General features: G+C 40.0%; 1 protein-coding gene across 1 annotated transcript in view; it reads left to right on the top strand.

The window, feature by feature from the left end:
• uhrf2 (ubiquitin like with PHD and ring finger domains 2) overlaps positions 1-17,996 on the top strand; it is a 28,974-nt gene that overhangs the window by 5,504 nt on the left and 5,474 nt on the right. The window contains exons 2-11 of the mRNA XM_025062276.1: positions 3,456-3,851; positions 5,694-6,013; positions 12,357-12,575; positions 12,678-12,787; positions 13,560-13,746; positions 14,638-14,761; positions 16,363-16,470; positions 16,973-17,077; positions 17,174-17,280; positions 17,620-17,782. Coding sequence (XP_024918044.1) covers positions 3,456-3,851; positions 5,694-6,013; positions 12,357-12,575; positions 12,678-12,787; positions 13,560-13,746; positions 14,638-14,761; positions 16,363-16,470; positions 16,973-17,077; positions 17,174-17,280; positions 17,620-17,782 — 1,839 coding nt within the window. The remainder of the gene's footprint in view (positions 1-3,455; positions 3,852-5,693; positions 6,014-12,356; positions 12,576-12,677; positions 12,788-13,559; positions 13,747-14,637; positions 14,762-16,362; positions 16,471-16,972; positions 17,078-17,173; positions 17,281-17,619; positions 17,783-17,996) is intronic.

Here is a 17,996-nt window from a genome sequence, read left to right as displayed (position 1 = left end):
AAATGCAGAAGTAGGAATTAATTGATGGAAATGTAGAGGAAATATAGATTAAAAAAAAAACGACAGAAGAGAAAAATAGGAGGTTGAATCACTTAAATGTCCCGTTAGCATTAGCTTCAATTGGGAGTAAAACATCAGTCCTTTTTGTTTGTTGTGATCGCTGTAAGATCTTTTTTTTATATACATATATTTCAGTGCCACTACGGCAATTTCCTGTTGATACTCTTTGTGGGTTTCTGGTTTTGTCACAAAAAATATCACAGGGAGACAGAGAAGATTCTCTCTCAGTGCTGTGGTTGGACCATTTATGCAGACAGAGGGCGAAGACTTAAAATCCTTAAATTGAACAGACAAAAAATGACTTTAAAATGAGAGAAAAGGCAGCGCACACCACTGTTCTTGTACAAACAAATAAAGATCAGGCCATAAAACAACGCTAGCAGAGGAGAAGAAAGCGCAACAACCTTTTAGCTAGCTGTGCTGTCGAGCCATGGAAGTTTTCAAGAAAAGATTGGATTAGTGGACAGAGCGAGGAACGAGAGGCCAAACGCGAGAAGGCGAGGTAATTGGCAGACACGCAGGCACATCCCTCGCCATTGTTTTTGGAAATTTGACCCACTGTGCTCAGCTTTTTGCTAAGAAGGCAACGCCGTGGGCGTGAAGGAACAGGGCGAGGGAGAAATTGTGTAGGAGTTTGAGGTTTTTGGATGACCTTCCCGAGCAGGAAAAAAAATGCTAACATCTGTCTCGCTATGAAGGTTCTTTCCCACTAGCCATGCGGATGCGTCCCATCTTTTAACCTGTATTTAAACAAACAGGATCTGATATTAAACCAGCGTCTTTAAGAAGTCCTGGGTTTATTTTTCTTCTCTGCTTTGCATCCAGCTGCACGGGAAAAGCGCAAGAGTTTCTGTTGTTGCTATGCAGGCAGAGCTGATAAGAAAGTGTTGCTGAGTGACAATTATTTTACAATGAATCCCACACTAAGATCCTTTACAGCTGGTGAGTTAGACACTCGGCGAGGACAAAATAATAAAGCGTCAGTCAAGTATATTTTCATCCCCAGTTTCTGTTTTAGTTGCTATTATTGGCTGTGCTTTCAAACAGCAGAGAAAGATTTGCAGAGACTGATCCTTTCACCAGCAGCTACAGGTTTCGTCTTCACATAATGCCCTTGCTGATTTTTTTTTTTTTTTGTTTCTTCTTCTGTAGCATCTGTAAACACAAGGCATATTGTTCGCAAAAGCGCAAAAGGAAATATTATCCTGGTCAACACCTTAATCTCGTTTCCGTCTTTACAAACATGCAGGGAGTTTTTCTTTTTGTGTGTTGACAGTTTTCATGTTCACATGGTGGAAAGCTTTGTTGTAATCTGCACCGAGGTCTGAAGTCTCGCTCTCAAAACACTGAAGAAGCATTCCTCCACGACACAGAATCAAACAGCTGTAGAAATGTACTCTTACTATCATTACTTAGCATTATTTTAACATGGAAAAACTAATGTAATTTGTCTCACAAATTAGAGACGACCAGATTGATTTAAAAAAAAAACCTGTTTCCCTGAAAGAGCTGAAGTGTTTTACCAACGTGTTCCTGTTTGGACAGTGCCGGTTATCACAGCCGAAACATCTCAAAACCCGAAGTCTGATTGTTGTGATGGTAATGTAATCACTGTGGAGAGCCGAGCTTTCAGCTTAGATAGATTTTATGAGGTTTGGTGCAGTGCAGGAAATTCAGTGTTTTCTGACACTCCAGTCTAACGTCCTCAACGCTGCCGCTGCCTGCGGTTCGTTATGTCGTCTTTCTGCCAAAGACAGATAGACGGTGGAGGGTAGACAATTACCGAGCCCCAAATCGAACGTTGAGCTGAGGCACAAACAAAGAAAAATGAGAGGGAGTAACACGAAAAGACAGACAGACAGACAGACAATCAGACAGACAGTCAGACAGTCAGACAGACAGGTGAGAACAGCACGCCTCCCGTGGTTGAGTTTGCACCACTGCTCCTCTGATCTAAATTTCATGAGACTATTAAAAACAGAAAGGGTCGGGGAGATTGCACTTGGTGCCTCGACTGTGCTCCGCTGCGATGCCTCCAAACTGCCTCCTCGCTAGCGATGAAGAGAACAGGAGCGAGAGCCAGAGCGGCGGCCATGCTTGTCTCTGAAGCACAAAGGGCTTGTGGGTTTGAGGGATGGAAATGAATAGCTCGCGGTGTTCGTAATAACTCGGCGTGTCGGCCATGAGCTCCGTTCTAAATGCAGTTGATGTTTACAGTAGTGTATTGAGGAGCCTTTAGAGCAGGTAGATTTAAGGGGCTCAGATATGATAAATTGTTGGGGGTTTTTTTATTTGTTTTTTTTTTTTAGGTTAAACGCAATTTTTTGAAACTTCTTTCTCAGGAAGCTCGGAATATTAATGTCGCCAACGGTAGTGGATCCGGCGGCGATTGGTTATACATGATTCAGGTTCACGGGTTAGGGAGGTGAGGGAATGCTCTCCTCTGGTTGTCATAGCAACCCAGTCATTCCTGCCAACAGATACTTCGGCAATCACATAAATTCACATATCCATGTAATTCATGATTTATTTCTTGCAGAACCCAGTCTGTAAAGAACACACACACAGAGGGTTTTGACCAGGTGTTTTGCTACATATTTACACAATAGTTCTATATTATTAATGATAGCGTGTGTGAATTTGTTATTTCTTTGTATTAATATTGAATCAGGTCAGTTTGTAAATCTGAAAATGTCTGTTTTCTCAGCTTCAGGAGAGACAGGATGGCAGCGGTTCCCAACCTTCTCTGGCTTCTGACCTCATATTTGACATCACAAATTTTCTGGCGACCCCAGAGACATTTTTGTAGCTGTCGTTTGTTCAGTCACATGATCGCAGACGTCAATCAATCTCCATTCATATTCATAAAAGTAAAATAATGCAGTTGTTTAAGATCGTGTTTTTAATCATCATTTAAAAAAATATTAATTATTCTTATTAGTTTAATTAGTTAGGGGTTTTTTTTGAGTAATTTTTTTTCTGTGGTGTCGCAACCCCCAGGTTGACCAGCAGTGCTGTAGGGAGAGTAGAGAGTGGCGTTCTGAGCCTCTGTTTCTCTGTCTGTTCCTGTTACGGTAAATCTGATCAAATAAAACTGCTCACTCCACATAATGTCTCTTTAATGCATTAGCTGCCATTACTGTTATGAATAACATTTTAATACCATAAAGGTCGATTACTGTTAAATTCTCAAAACTACAGATGAGTGTTTAAAGTAGAATTAGTTTGTTTAAACACAAATTTATTTTATTTAGGTGTATTTTTTTTTACCTAAGATTTTATGCTTTTATTTACACGTGTATTTCTTTCTGTATTTTTTTTTCTGTATAATCTTTTTTATTATAGGAGGTTAGGAATTTTTTGATTTTTTTATAATTCTGATTTTCTTCTTTCAGATGGAAGATGGCCAGACACTGTTTGACTACAACGTGGGTCTCAACGACATCGTCCAGCTGCTGGTCCGCTCTCAGACTGACCCTCCAGACAGCCCGGCCGCCAAGGACCCCTCGGCCGTCGCCTGTAGCTCGACTCCCGCCGACTCCAAGTCTGAAAGCCATAACTCCTCAACTGCCGTCTCCCACGCTGACATGGAAACCAACAATAAAGACAATGACAGCAGCACCAGCACCAGCAGCAGCAGCACCGTTTGTGAAAGCAAGCCAGACACCAGCGCCACAACTAACTCGTCCAGTACCAAAAATGGGTTCAAGTCCTCCAGTCCAGTGTGGGACACCCAGCCGCCTGCACCCAGCAGAAACACACTCGTTGACCCAGGGATCGGCGTGTTTAAGGTGAGGACGAGCTGCGTTACTGACAGGAACTCTGAGAACGGAGGGTTGGGTTTAGACAAGGCTGGGTCAGAAAGTTCTGTGACAGAATAATAAAAAAAATGATGCCTCTACATGTCCTTCATTTAACACTTCTGTTAGAAACGTTTCCATCAGAGGGTGACAACATTCACACCGGTTCACGACCTAAGGTCTTATATCCAGTTCCTCTGTCCATCCATTCATCTGTCCATCCATCCATCCATCCATCCATCCATCAATCCATCATCCATCCATCATCCATCCATTCATCCATCATCCATCCATCAATCATCCTATCCATCTATCCATCCATCCAGCCATCCATCATCCATCCGTTCATCCATCCGTCCATCTGCAAAACCATCAAATGTTTCACCAACTTTATTTCAGTTTGGTCAAATATGTCATGACAGACCTGTAGACAGACGTGTCTTGACAAAATCAGACACTATGAAAATCATTTCATATCAGTATTAAACTAGTGACGGAGGACATCGGATTCTGTCGTATATTCTCTTACATTCATATAATGTAGGAGAAAGAGAGGAAGACCAAAGAGGAGATATATGGATGTAGTGAGGGAGGACATGCAGATAGTTGGAGTCAGAGTAGAAGATACAGAGAACAGGGAGACAACAGACAGGAACTCTGAGAACGGAGGGTTGGGTTTAGACAAGGCTGGGTCAGAAAGTTCTGTGACAAAATAATTAAAAAAAATGATGTCTCTACATGTCCTTCATTTAACACTTCTGTTAGAAACGTTTCCATCAGAGGGTGACAACATTCACACCGGTTCACGACCTAAGGTCTTATATCCAGTTCCTCTGTCCATCCATCCATCCATCCATCCATCCATCCATCCATCCATCCATCCATCATCCATCTATCTATCTGTCCGTCCATAATCATCCATCCATCAATCATCCAACCATCCATCTATCCATCTATCCATCCATCCAGCCATCCATCATCCATCCGTTCATCCATCCGTCCATCTGCAAAACCATCAAATGTTTCACCAACTTTATTTCAGTTTGGTCAAATATGTCATGACAGACCTGTAGACAGACGTGTCTTGACAAAATCAGACACCTTTAAAATAATCATTTCATATCAGTATTAAACTAGTGACGGAGGACATCGGATTCTGTCGTATATTCTCTTATGTTCATATAATGTAGGAGAAAGAGAGGAAGACCAAAGAGGAGATATATGGATGTAGTGAGGGAGGACATGCAGATAGTTGGAGTCAGAGTAGAAGATACAGAGAACAGGGAGAGATGGAAATCAATGATTTGCTGTGGCAACCCCTGAAAAAAAAAAGAGGGACAAAGCCGAAAGAAAAAGAAGATTCTCTTACATTAATGTTGCTCCTCTTTTTTATGGTACACTGTGATTTCCAGTCCCAGTATAGAGGTCATCAATGAAAATAAATCAGTTTTCATACCATCACCATCCGTTCTCTTGTCAAAACAATTGGCTTCATTTATAAAGTAGCACACCACACGTTAATTAAGTAATTAAAAAATTAAAATAAAATATGTTGAGAGTCTGCCCTCATATTTTTCTCCTACTGATCAAGGATTAAAGGATTTAAAGGATGTTGAATTAAAACGCAGCGCTCCAAATTCTGCAGCTTTTCTTCAGTTTTGTTTTTTTATACATTTGGTCCAAATTCTCCATTCCTGCAACATGCCGTGATACATTTGGTCCAAATAATTCTCCATTCCTGCAACATGCCGTGACAGTCGTGTGTGTGTGTGTGTGTGTTTTGCAGTGGAGAAGAGACCAGGTGATATTATTTTTGTCCTTGTGTCTGCTCAGATTAACGAGTTGGTGGACTGCAGAGACGTCAGCATCGGCGCCTGGTTCGAGGCCTGCATTGAAAGAGTGACAAAAGCTCCAAAAGGACAGTTAACACCCACCAAGGGGAAGGTGGGTCGGCCCTCCAAAAGGACTAATGGAAAGCTGGAGGCCGAGCAGGAAGTGGCCCACGGTCAGGGCCAAACCACGGAAAGTAACGGGAATAATGTTGTTTTGAACTTGGACAGTAACGGAGCCTCCACCTCGCAGAAGGACTCCACAGCTGCGACGGAGAGCCAGGAGAGGGAGGATGACGCAATATACCACATTAAATACGAGGAGTAAGTGGCGCTCGCTCACACTCTGCTGCTGCTGCTGAGAGCGAATCGCGATTGGTCACGCCGACGACACGCGCGGCGCGAGGCCGTGGCCTTTGTGTTCGAAAAGATGGAATAAGACGGCAGTTGTTTGAAACCCAGTGTATTCACAGTGTTGAGAGAGAGAGAGAACTGTGATAATAGAGAGAGAGAGAACGCAGTGATAGTTAATGTGGGCTTCAGTCAGTGCGTATGGAGTGAACGATAGCAGAGAAAATAGATCTTTTTTTTTTCAGTTATAGCCTGTGTGGACGATGCTGCATTTTGGCCTTTTTATGCGAAAATGTCCACTTTGTGTGTGTGTGTCGGTGTGTGTGTCGGTGTGTGTGTGAGTGCGAGTGTTTTCGACGCGTTGATTATTGCAGAGTCTGCCTCCTCCTGGCAGCCCGGCGGAGTGTTTGTGTGGTTGATGCTACAATTTGGACTCTATCTCTTTTCCCAGCAAATTCATTCAGAAGCTGACGTTTCCATGGCAACCCACAGGTCCCCAGGAGCATTACTTCTTAGCCTTCCTTCCTCAGCTCGCTCTGTAATTGCGGCGAACATGCCACCAGTGAGACATGCCTTCCTTGCTGCATGTGTCCTTGTGGGGGTGTGGGTGTGTGTGTGTGTGTGTGTATATACAGTGCGTGCTCGTCAACAGAGGTGGAACACAGAATTCTAACAGTGGTACTACATCGCATCTTCAGCTGTGAGGGAGAAACTATTTTAAATAATAAGAAATAAATAATTCATTTTTTTTCTTAATAATTGATGACGGAACATGAATTTGGCCATATATATATATATATATATATATATATGTATATATATATATATATATGTATATATATATATATATATGTATATATATATATATATATGTATATATATATATATATATGTATATGTATATATATATATATATGTATATGTATATATATATATGTATATGTATGTATATATATATATATATGTATATGTATATATATATATATATGTATATGTATATATATATATATATGTATATGTATATATATATATGTATATGTATATATATATATGTATATGTATATATATATATGTATATGTATATATATATATATATATGTATATGTATATATATATATATATGTATATGTATATATATATATGTATATGTATGTATATATATATATATATGTATATGTATATATATATATGTATATGTATGTATATATATATATATATGTATATGTATATATATATATGTATATGTATGTATATATATATATATATGTATATGTATATATATATATGTATATGTATGTATATATATATATGTATATGTATATATATATATATATGTATATGTATATATATATATATATGTATATGTATATATATATATGTATATGTATGTATATATATATATGTATATGTATATATATATATATATATATATATATATACATATATATAATTCTGTCTGTATGTGGGCAGGTTCTGGTCTTGGTCTATGCCTTACGGTTGAACAGATGTTTTGCTCATTTTTTTTCTCTTGGTTTTGCTGAAGTTGATTATCGTCCTCGTCACTCAGATATTAAAATCTGTCTCCTTTTGTCACAAACTAATCTGAACTACAGTGATTTAACAACATCCATAATGAAGCGAGAAATCTCACTTATTTTTATTAAAAAGAATAATTATAATCTTTGAGAAAAAAACCCCATCTCAGACACATGAGCAAAAAAATAATAAATAATCAAACTGTGCTCACAATTACCCACCGGCAAAATCCTAGTAGAAACCCTCTAAAGCAGTGGTTCTCAAACTGTGGTACCCGTACCACCGGTGGTATGCGAGCGCTCTCTAGTGGTACACGGGGATAATTCATATTTTCACATTTACATTTTCAATTGAATAAATCTGAAACATACTGTGCACAATTAATACAACATGTAAACATAAACATCTTATATCTCTTATAAACATCTTATAAACATTTATAAACTAGCTAGCTATAGCTAATAGGGAATGCTGCTATATTCTAATTGGTCTAGTTGGTCGTCATGGAGGTACTCAGAGAGCTCAATGTTCAGTCCTGGACTGAAGGACTTGTTTACCATAGTTAAAACACGATAAATCAAGGTGATAAAAAAAAAGCTTATTCTGAACTCTACAATGTCCAGAGCTCAGACCACAGGTCACCTGCTGTGAGCTCAGCGCCACCTGCAGCACTTTATAACACCAGCAGCACGTCCTCCTCAGTCAGGAGAACGACGCTTCACTCTTAAATAAGTCCAAGATTAAAAAACATAAAATGCTGAAACAAACATCACTGTCTTTTCTAATAAAATCTTTATTGAATCTTGCGGTAAAAGCCGCTCAGTTTGGCTTCAGTAAACAGGTACGACAGACTGCAGGCAGTTTTTCTCCCGAAGTGGGAAACAATTATATACAGACAGCTTGTTTAGTGTCTGAGTATTTTTTATTCAGCTGCTTATCAGTAAATGAAGGATTTTATTTTATTTTTTTCATTTTCTCTGTATCCCGTTCTCCGTCTTGTCAGGGACTTGAGCTCAGAACACAAAGCCCTGACGATAGCTTCATCATCGAGCCGACTCTCGAGAGCTTTTCTGTTCATAAGTCATTTTGCCTCAATTTCCCATGTAATTTTTGAGGGCGTACATTTTATTTTAAATCAAACTTCACATTCGTTACACTGCGGAAGAGTTTTATGTTTTTTGTTTTTTTTATTTACTTCATCCGTCTGACTCTATTCCCTTCTTACTCCCATACCTTCAGGGAAACTTTCATTTCCGCAGGAATATCGGAATTTGTGCTAAGCTTCTTTGTCCAAATGTCAATTCTGTTGCAATGCTAATAAAATTGTAGGGAAGTAAGTAAATATGGATCGTGATATTTTGTTTCACGATACCATATCGATAGTCTACGTCAATGTTTCCCAAACTTTTTTTTCTTTGCGACCCAAGTCAATACACATTATACGTAAACTCCTTTTTTTTCCTCTAGCGCTCCCTCTGTTTGAATTCTCGTAACCTGATGTTAAGCACATGACAACATTTTTTTCTACAATTAAATTGTTAAAAATAATTCAATATATCGACGTGCCTAAAGTTTCGCAACATATTGTATCCCCTGTATCGCGATCCATATCATGTTGCCAGTGTTGTGCCGATACACAACCATATGAGTCTGAGCTTGTAAAAATCAAATTCTGTCGCTCTCTGGTTTCCACTTTCCTACGTGCGCCTCGCGTTTAAAATCCTAACCTCCATCCCTACACCTCTCCTTGAATTTGTTGAATTTCCTGCCGACTCTTGACTGGCGTTGTTATCAGGCCCTGGCAAACGCTTTGAAATAGAAATGTCCTGGGCTGTAACTGGGCTAGAAATATGAAAAATGTTGGGTCATTTTTAGTCTGCACACCACGGGCAGCACTCAGAGACTGCAGAGACTCTGGGAAGGAGACAGATTAAACCCAGCTTTGTGCCAGAAAAATGCAAACATGTGGCGTTCACTCGGGGGCACGCCGTTCTCCATTTCCCCCTTCACTTCCTCCTGTGTGAGAGGAGTGAGCGCGAACGCTCCGGCTGATTTGCAGTTTTTTTTTTTAAAACACCTTCCATAGAAACTGTCTTTGTTCGTCCTCAAGCATAATTCTAGCAATTGGCAGGCGAGCCAGCTGTCACTTCTCTCACCGAGCCGGGCCGAGTTCCTGCAGCTTAACTGTGATTGACAGGCAACGACCTGTGACGTTAACCTCACTTTATTCACTCGCTGTTCGCTTGATGGGCAGACATTAAATACTTCTTCAGAACTTGTTTACGTAGAAATGATCAAACGTGTATATCAGGTTGTATATCATGGGCTCGTCGTTTTCGTCTCCTTAAAGGAGAAACTCAGAAATTTGTCGTTCTACCGCAAACAGTGAGGTCACTGAAGATGATAACAGGGCGGCTGTAATACGTGTTTGTGAACGCACGCGAGTCTTAATAAACTTGTGGGTTCTCAAATAGTGGGGCGGGCCCCTCTAGGCGGTCACTCTGAAGTGCCATGGGGGGTTTGAGGGGCTTCCAATGGAATATGGCTGCTGCTGTAATGCTTGAATAATAACAGGTCTGTCACTAGGTGGCAGCAACTCATACAGTGGTTTGTACTGTACAGATAAAAATATACATGTTATCAGGTTCTCAATAGTATTTAAAAAAATCAAAAAAACACATTTTTTAACATTTTTATTTGATGTTTATTTTGTTTATTTGGCCGAATTGGATGGTTTGGTGGACCAGATGTGGCCCGCGGGCCACCAGTTGATGATCATGTTGCCAAAGTCCAGTTTGACCGCTGGACTAGGTGAACCTACACGCTCGTGTCTGACACAGGTCAAGGTCGACAGGACAAGGAGTGTGACCTTTTTTAACCTTCATTTCCGTAACACTCCAGTAAATACGTACACTGATGTTCTTTTTCTTCTTCTTCTTCTTTTTTTTCCTGGTCTATGTGTGAAAGCGACACTTGTGTTTCAAACGTGGGTTAACTAAACAGAGAGTTGTGTGTTGAACTGATTCACGGCCGGGGGAAATCATTTCTTCTGGTGTCTGGTAGTTTCCTGGCAACCTTGGCTGATTTCAAACTCAACAAGAACGGCGTTGTCAAGCGAAAACCCATATTATCCCAAACCATGACCAACCGGTTTGTTCTTCACATTTTCAATGTCACACTGGTGTGTGAGAGACTTGTGTCAGAGTAATATGTGATTTTTTTTTTGTTTTAAATAGCAAGAAGAGTTCTTTGCCAGCTGCAGTAAAGTTTCTGTATTAAATTTTAATTTGGACCGAGGCCACGGTGGTGAAAATCTATCATAATCTTTGGCTTGAAAAGACCCACACAGAGATCTGTGTGCATCAACATCTCACTTGGAGGCCTGAAGGGTCTGGGTTTTGTTTCACGCTCAAGAAAAATCCAAGTTATTAAATCATTTTTTGTTTCTTTTACACTGCTGCTAAAGAGGTAACAAAAACCAAAACAGAGAAAATCACTCAATATCTGGTGCTAGTGACGAGGGGTGTGAATCAGCAAGAATCTGACGGTACGATATGTATCACGATACCGGGGCAACGATACGGTATATTGCGATACTATAGGTGCAACGATATATTGAAGTTTTCTTTTATGTCATTATAGTAAAACTGTCATCCTCGTCTCAGACTCTGTTCCATCTGAACATCAGTTACTAAAACTGGATTTGGAATCACTAGAGAAGAAAGAAAAGAAACATTTGATGATGTTTGATTTTGAAAATTTAATGATCCTTCACTGATCGATACGGTATTGTGAAATGAAATGTAGCGATATTTCAGTGAGTACTGATATTTTCTTACACCCATAGGGTTTCGCCAAAAATGATGTGTCCTTTAAAAATAATTTTGGGGGGAAAAGGGCTGTATGTGAAAGTGAAAGCCACTAGATGGCAGCATTGCAGCTCATTGTATTAATCTATTTTAATAATAGATTATTGTTGTATGGATGGGGTTGTATGCAGTGCTGGTGCCAGTAATACCAGGCGCTCAATAGTATTTCAGTTCAAGTCGCTTTGGATAAAAGCGTCTGCTAAATGTAATCAAAGGTAATGTAATTCCAGAGGTGTCCAGTGGGGGCAGAGAATAATTGAGAAACACTGTTTTAACCCATCACCTTAATACTTCCTTAACCACCAGGTCACCACTGCCCCACTATGTCGGTATCCGTTAATGATAGGTTCGAGTCCTTGGATGTCACTTCCCCTTTTTTTCCCCCCGTGTTACTGCATGTGCTGCTTTATTTTTCGCCTCTGCGTGGGTTTCTATAGACACACACAGACCAGCAGAAGAGTGTGTGTGTGTGTGTGTGTGTGTTTTTATCCACTGAGTGGTTGAACAGTCTGCGTTACATCCGTCGGGCAGACCCGTCTCAGTGTTTTCCCGTGGACATTTACATTGTTTATTCAGGTACGGAAAGATGACAAGTGTTCAGTTCCAGCTCTTAGTGATGCACGGGGATACGAAACGATTTCACTTCCACCAAATAAAACATGTGGCTTGGAATGACACTCTTGGCTTTTAGGACATATTTACTCTGTCAGGCCCATAATGAAACTTTTAAGGAGATAAATATTTTAGGTCTTTCTGGAGACGTAATTCTCAAATCGTTTGTGTTTGCAGTAGATAAAAAAAAAAAAAAGCAGTGTGAAATACGGAGCGCCGACAGCAGCCATGAATATTTCACACACGCCCCAGACCCACGTCTGTTTATCTTCCTCTCGTTCTCTCGTTCTCTCCCGCAGCTACCCGGAGAACGGCGTGGTGGAGATGAGACTGCGGGACGTTCGACCACGTGCCAGGACGCTGCTGCAGTGGGACCAGCTTCAGGTGGGCATGCACGTGATGGTCAACTACAACATGGAGACGCCGGAGGAGAGGGGCTTCTGGTTCGACGCTGAGGTTCAGACCATCAACCAAACCTCCCGGACCAACAAGGAGCTCAGAGTCAAGATCCTCCTCGGGTGAGGACTCACAGATCAGGGGCTGGAGTTTAACCTTTCAATATTTCTGCCCTCATCTCATCTCTGTCCTCCCCCCCCGTCTGTGTCTGTGTCTGTGTCCAGCGGTCCTGGAGATGTGATTGGTGATTGTAAGGTTCACTTCATAGATGAAATCTACCAGGTGGAGAAACCAGGAGCTCTTGCACTCTCAGCTGCCGATGGACAATTTAAAAGTTTGTATCACAGGAAATTACAGACACAAATGCTACAATGAAAAATCACCAATTCACTGAATCACTTACAACAAAACAGGAAAATAACAACGAGGACTTGAGTCGTTTTCACTGGACCACGAGCCGTCCTTGACTTAAAACACACTTCTCTCATTTCACTCAGAATATTAGTATGTATGACCTTTGACCCTTACTCCTTACAGCAGTAAAAGTCTTCAAGTAGTTTATAGTTTTACTCTTTCAGGCAAATTTAATATCTATGAAAAATATTTTGTGTACACAGAACATTGAATCCGCAAGAATTACCAAGAACAGTGTGTGAAGAATTTGATTTACTAATTCGATTTTTATGACATTTATCAAGTAAAGCTCCACACACACACACAAACACACACACACACACAAACACAGAGCAATTGCCAGCGTAAAATATTAAAAAAAATCAGATGTGGATTGTGAACCACAGTTTGAGAACCACTGACATAGTTTATTATTCTCATTGGAAATGTAATATAATCCAGTAGTAATTCAATTAGTTCATTAACCCAACAACAGTCAATAACTGTTATTAAAACACTAATGTTTATAGGTTTTTAATCATGATTTTGTAATTAAAACACACGACACAGGTTGGTTTTTGTTTTTTTTTTCTTTGTTAAACTGTTAGAACAGCAGCTCCGTCAGAGCACAGTGGTCCGCTCCACATCAGTTTTCTAAGGTATGTGGAAAATATGTGCGTGCATAAATATTTCCTCGTCCTCCTTGGCTGCAGGGAAGAGTGGGCCGGAGTGCAAACACTGCAAGGCCGACCCTGAGGCCGAGTGTCGTTTCTGCTCCTGCTGCGTGTGCGGCGGCAAGCAGGACGCTCACATGCAGCTGCTGTGTGACGAGTGCAACATGGCATTTCACATCTACTGCCTCAACCCGCCGCTGGCCACCATCCCGGCCGACGAGGACTGATATATATATATGTATATACATATATAAATATATATACATGTATATATATATATGTATATACATATATAAATATATATACATGTATATATATATATGTATATACATATATAAATATATATACATGTATATATATATATGTATATACATATATAAATATATATACATGTATATATATATATGTATATACATATATAAATATATATACATGTATATATATATATGTATATACATATATAAATATATATACATGTATATATATATATGTATATACATATATAAATATATATACATGTATATATATATATGTATATACATATATAAATATATATACATGTATATATATATATGTATATACATATATAAATATATATATACACATACATACATATACATATATCAACATTCATGTAGATATATGTATGTATATTTATTTGTGTATATGTATGTATATATGTATATACATACATATACATGCATATATGCAGATATATGCATGTATATTTGTGTGTGTATATATTTGGCTATATATTTTACATAAATATACATATGTACATATATATGTACATTACATGTACTTATACATACATTTATGCATTTAAATATATACTGTATATCTGTGTATATATATATGTTTGTATATGAACATTTATATGTGTATATATTTATATGTATACATATAAGCACATACATTTCTGTGTATAGCTATGTTTTTTAAGTATATATGTGATGTATTTTTTAAGGCCAATGCCAACTGTTAGAGACAGCAGTCGTGAAGACACAGACGTTAAACGTCTTCTAAACTCTCAGTCACACGGCCCAGTAACCGTGCTGTGCGTTAAAACCTGGTGATTGTGGCCTCACTTGGAAGTGAATTCCTGTCCCTCTGCCAGGTACTGTCCCACTTGTAAAAATGACACCAGCGAGGTGGTGAAAGCCGGAGAGAAGCTCAAAGCCAGCAAGAAGAAAGCCAAGATGCCCTCGGCGACGACCGAGAGTCAGAGAGACTGGGGAAAGGTGAGCGTGTGATCTCTGACAACCAGAGGAAGGGACAGTAGAGAGCCTGAGGGGGGAGCTGTGTCATCTTCACTCTGCCCTGAAGGGACAGAAACACCAGTGTTGGAAAAGAAAGTTGGAATGTGGAATATGTCATGCTTGATTTGAGAGAAAAAAAAATCCCCAAATATAAATGAGAAAAGAACAATAAAATATTTATCAAAAAAAAAAAAAACACCTGAATTTTCCAAATATCTATCCGTCCATTTTTCTATCAAACCTAAATGTTTATTTCTCCACCACAACACAGCTTTTTCCACTAATGTGGATTTCTGTAACTCTAATTTATTATTGTTGGGTAGGAAACAACCAAATATCTCTGGTTGATTTTGTCTACTCATATCTTGGCCAATGCCCTCTGTATGACACCCCTTCCTTTTCCTTGTTTTCTTAAGTGTTGACGACCGAATCATAGCAAAAAATGATTTTAATCCAGTTTCTGGAGCGGCCGACCGCACAGCTGACATGTGTTTAAATACAGTTTTGTTTTGCATCTGTTTTGAGGTTCTTTGGTTTTTTTTTGTTTTGTTTTTTTACGGCAGATCTGGTGTGTGTCTTATTACCACTCCGTCGTGCTCGTGTGACTCCGCTCCATGGTTTAATGTGAACAATGAAGTTAAGAAAAGCCCTCAGACCCTTTTCCTGGAAACTGCCAATGGAAAAATAACCTCGGTCTTTACCAGAACGCTCCCCTTCTCCCAGGACTAATTGAAAACAGCCCAGCTTTTATGCTTGGGCACCATTTAAGTGCAGAGTGAGTCACATGGCAATAATGCCTGAGTCTCACATTAATGAGGTTTAGTAACAACCAAAATTACATTCTTTTCTCGGCTAAAGGTTTTGGTTGTTTTTTTTCCGTCTAATGTCTGTTTCGTGCAAATGAACGATCGACCTTTTCTCAAATATCATCTCACAATTACATAAAAAAATGTATTTCCTAGTCCAGAAATGTTACATCTAATAATCTCCTTCTTCTTCTTCTTCGTCTTCCTTCTTTCTTCTTCCTTCTTCTCCTTCTTCCTTCTTCTTCCTTCTTCTTCCTCTTCCTTCTTCCTTCTCCTTCTTCTTCCTTCTTCCTTCTTCCTTCTCCTTCTTCCTTCTTCCTTCTTCCTTCTCCTTTCTTCTCCTTCTTCTTCTTCTCCTTCTCCTTCTTCTTCTTCCTTCTTTCTTCTTCCTTCTTCTTCCTTCTCCTTATTCCTTCTTTCTTCTCCTTCTTCTCATTCTTGTTCCTTCTTCTCCTTTCTTCTCCTTCTTCTTCTTCTCCTTCTCCCTCTTCTTCCTTCTTCCTTCTTCTTTTCCTTCCTTCTCCTTCTTCTTCTTCTCCTTCTCCCTCTTCTTCCTTCTTCCTTCTTCTTTTCCTTCCTTCTCCTTCTTCTTCTTCCTTCTTTCTTCTTCTTCCTTCTTCTTCCTTCTTCTTCCTTCTCCTTATTCCTTCTTTCTTCTCCTTCTTCTCCTTCTTCTTCCTTCTTCTCCTTTCTTCTCCTTCTCCTTTTTCTTCTTCTCCTTCTTCTTCACCTTCTTCTTCTTCTTCCTCCTCCTCTTCCTCTTCTTCTTCTTCACAGGGTATGGCTTGTGTGGGTCGCACTAAAGAATGTACGATTGTTCCTTCAAACCACTACGGTCCGATCCCTGGTGTTCCGGTGGGAACCACCTGGAAGTTCAGAGTACAAGTAAGCTGTCTCACCACAGCAGTACTTATCAATGTTTTTATCCAGGACACTAGATGGCAGCACGGTGTTATTTGGAGGGCAAAAAAAAAAACAGCGCTGCGACAGTATAACTGTAACTTTTTTGGAGGGCAAAAAAACCAGCGCTGCGACAGTATAACTGTAACTTGTATTTGTACTTCGATTACTTCTACCCGTAGAGTTGGATTTTAGGCAACTGTTTGTAAATACAGTGTGTAGGTACTTTCCCTCCCCACCAGGGGGTGCTACAACTCCCCACAGTGTAAAGAAGCAGGGAACATTGTGCCCTTTATCGTGGCTTCCAGGCGTAAATGAGACGATGTTTATGTCTTAGATCATGATGTTAGCATTGTGTTAGCGTGGGTCAGTGACGTAGCTACCCATGTACAGTATGTGAGTTCTGTGTTGCTTTTTAATACGAATACAAAATAATTGCGAAACCTCTAATCCCACCACTAATCCTAAACCCTTTTTGTTTTTCCAGGTGAGTGAGGCTGGCGTTCACAGGCCACATGTGGGCGGAATCCACGGCCGCAGCAACGATGGCTCTTATTCGCTGGTGTTGGCCGGAGGCTTCGAGGACGAAGTGGTGTGTGTTTGTGTTTGCGTGCTACGATATTTAACCTTTTGACCTTTGAGCTAGTGGCCAATGAGGCCAATGATGTGTCTGTGTTCCTCGGTTCAGGACAGAGGAGATGAGTTCACATACACAGGCAGCGGGGGTCGTGACCTTTCAGGAAACAAAAGGATCGGCGAGCACTCGTTCGACCAGACCCTGACGCACATGAACAGGTGTGAACCGGTCTGAACCGGTCTGACTTTGACACGTGTGCGATTGATTATTTACGCTGCACGCTGACATAGAAGTTGGCGAGAATTTCTTCTCAATGTGAGCTCGGTTAAAAATTCAGAGTGAATGTATTTTTAATAAATGATGTGTTTTATTTTTTCCTCCTAAATTGTAAGACTTTATTTGAAAATGAGTTTTCGATCTAATCTACAGCTCGACAAACATCCTCCGCGGGGGATTAGTGTCGTAATAGAATTGATAATTTATTCATCGACAGCCCTGATCCTGAGACGGAATTATTAAACACCAACACTGATTCCCTTTGATCCCGACTCCTGCAGGGCCTTGGCCTTGAACTGTGATGCACCTCTGAATGACAAAGACGGAGCAGAGTCCAAGAACTGGAGGGCAGGGAAACCGGTGAGGGTGGTGCGCAGCTCCAAGGGTCGTCGCATCAGCAAGTACGCTCCCGAGGAGGGAAACCGCTACGACGGCATTTATAAGGTACAGACGCGATAATGGCTGTCGTCAGGCCACAGAGAAATGTTGAGGATTGAGCGTGGTCTCAGAAGTAGTGGATGTCCGATTTTGGCTTTTTGCCGATATCCGATATTCTCCAAATACTTTCATTCCGATATCAACCGATACCGATATAGCGGGGCAGTGGTGGCCTAGTGGTTAAGGAAGTTAAGTGTCGTCACTAAGGTAATGGGTTAAA

Source organism: Cynoglossus semilaevis, chromosome 14, assembly GCF_000523025.1.
Source record: "Cynoglossus semilaevis isolate Cse_v1.0 chromosome 14, Cse_v1.0, whole genome shotgun sequence".
In the NCBI taxonomy this organism is placed as follows: Eukaryota; Metazoa; Chordata; class Actinopteri; order Pleuronectiformes; family Cynoglossidae; genus Cynoglossus; species Cynoglossus semilaevis.
This window is presented reverse-complemented; position numbering and strand designations above follow the sequence as displayed.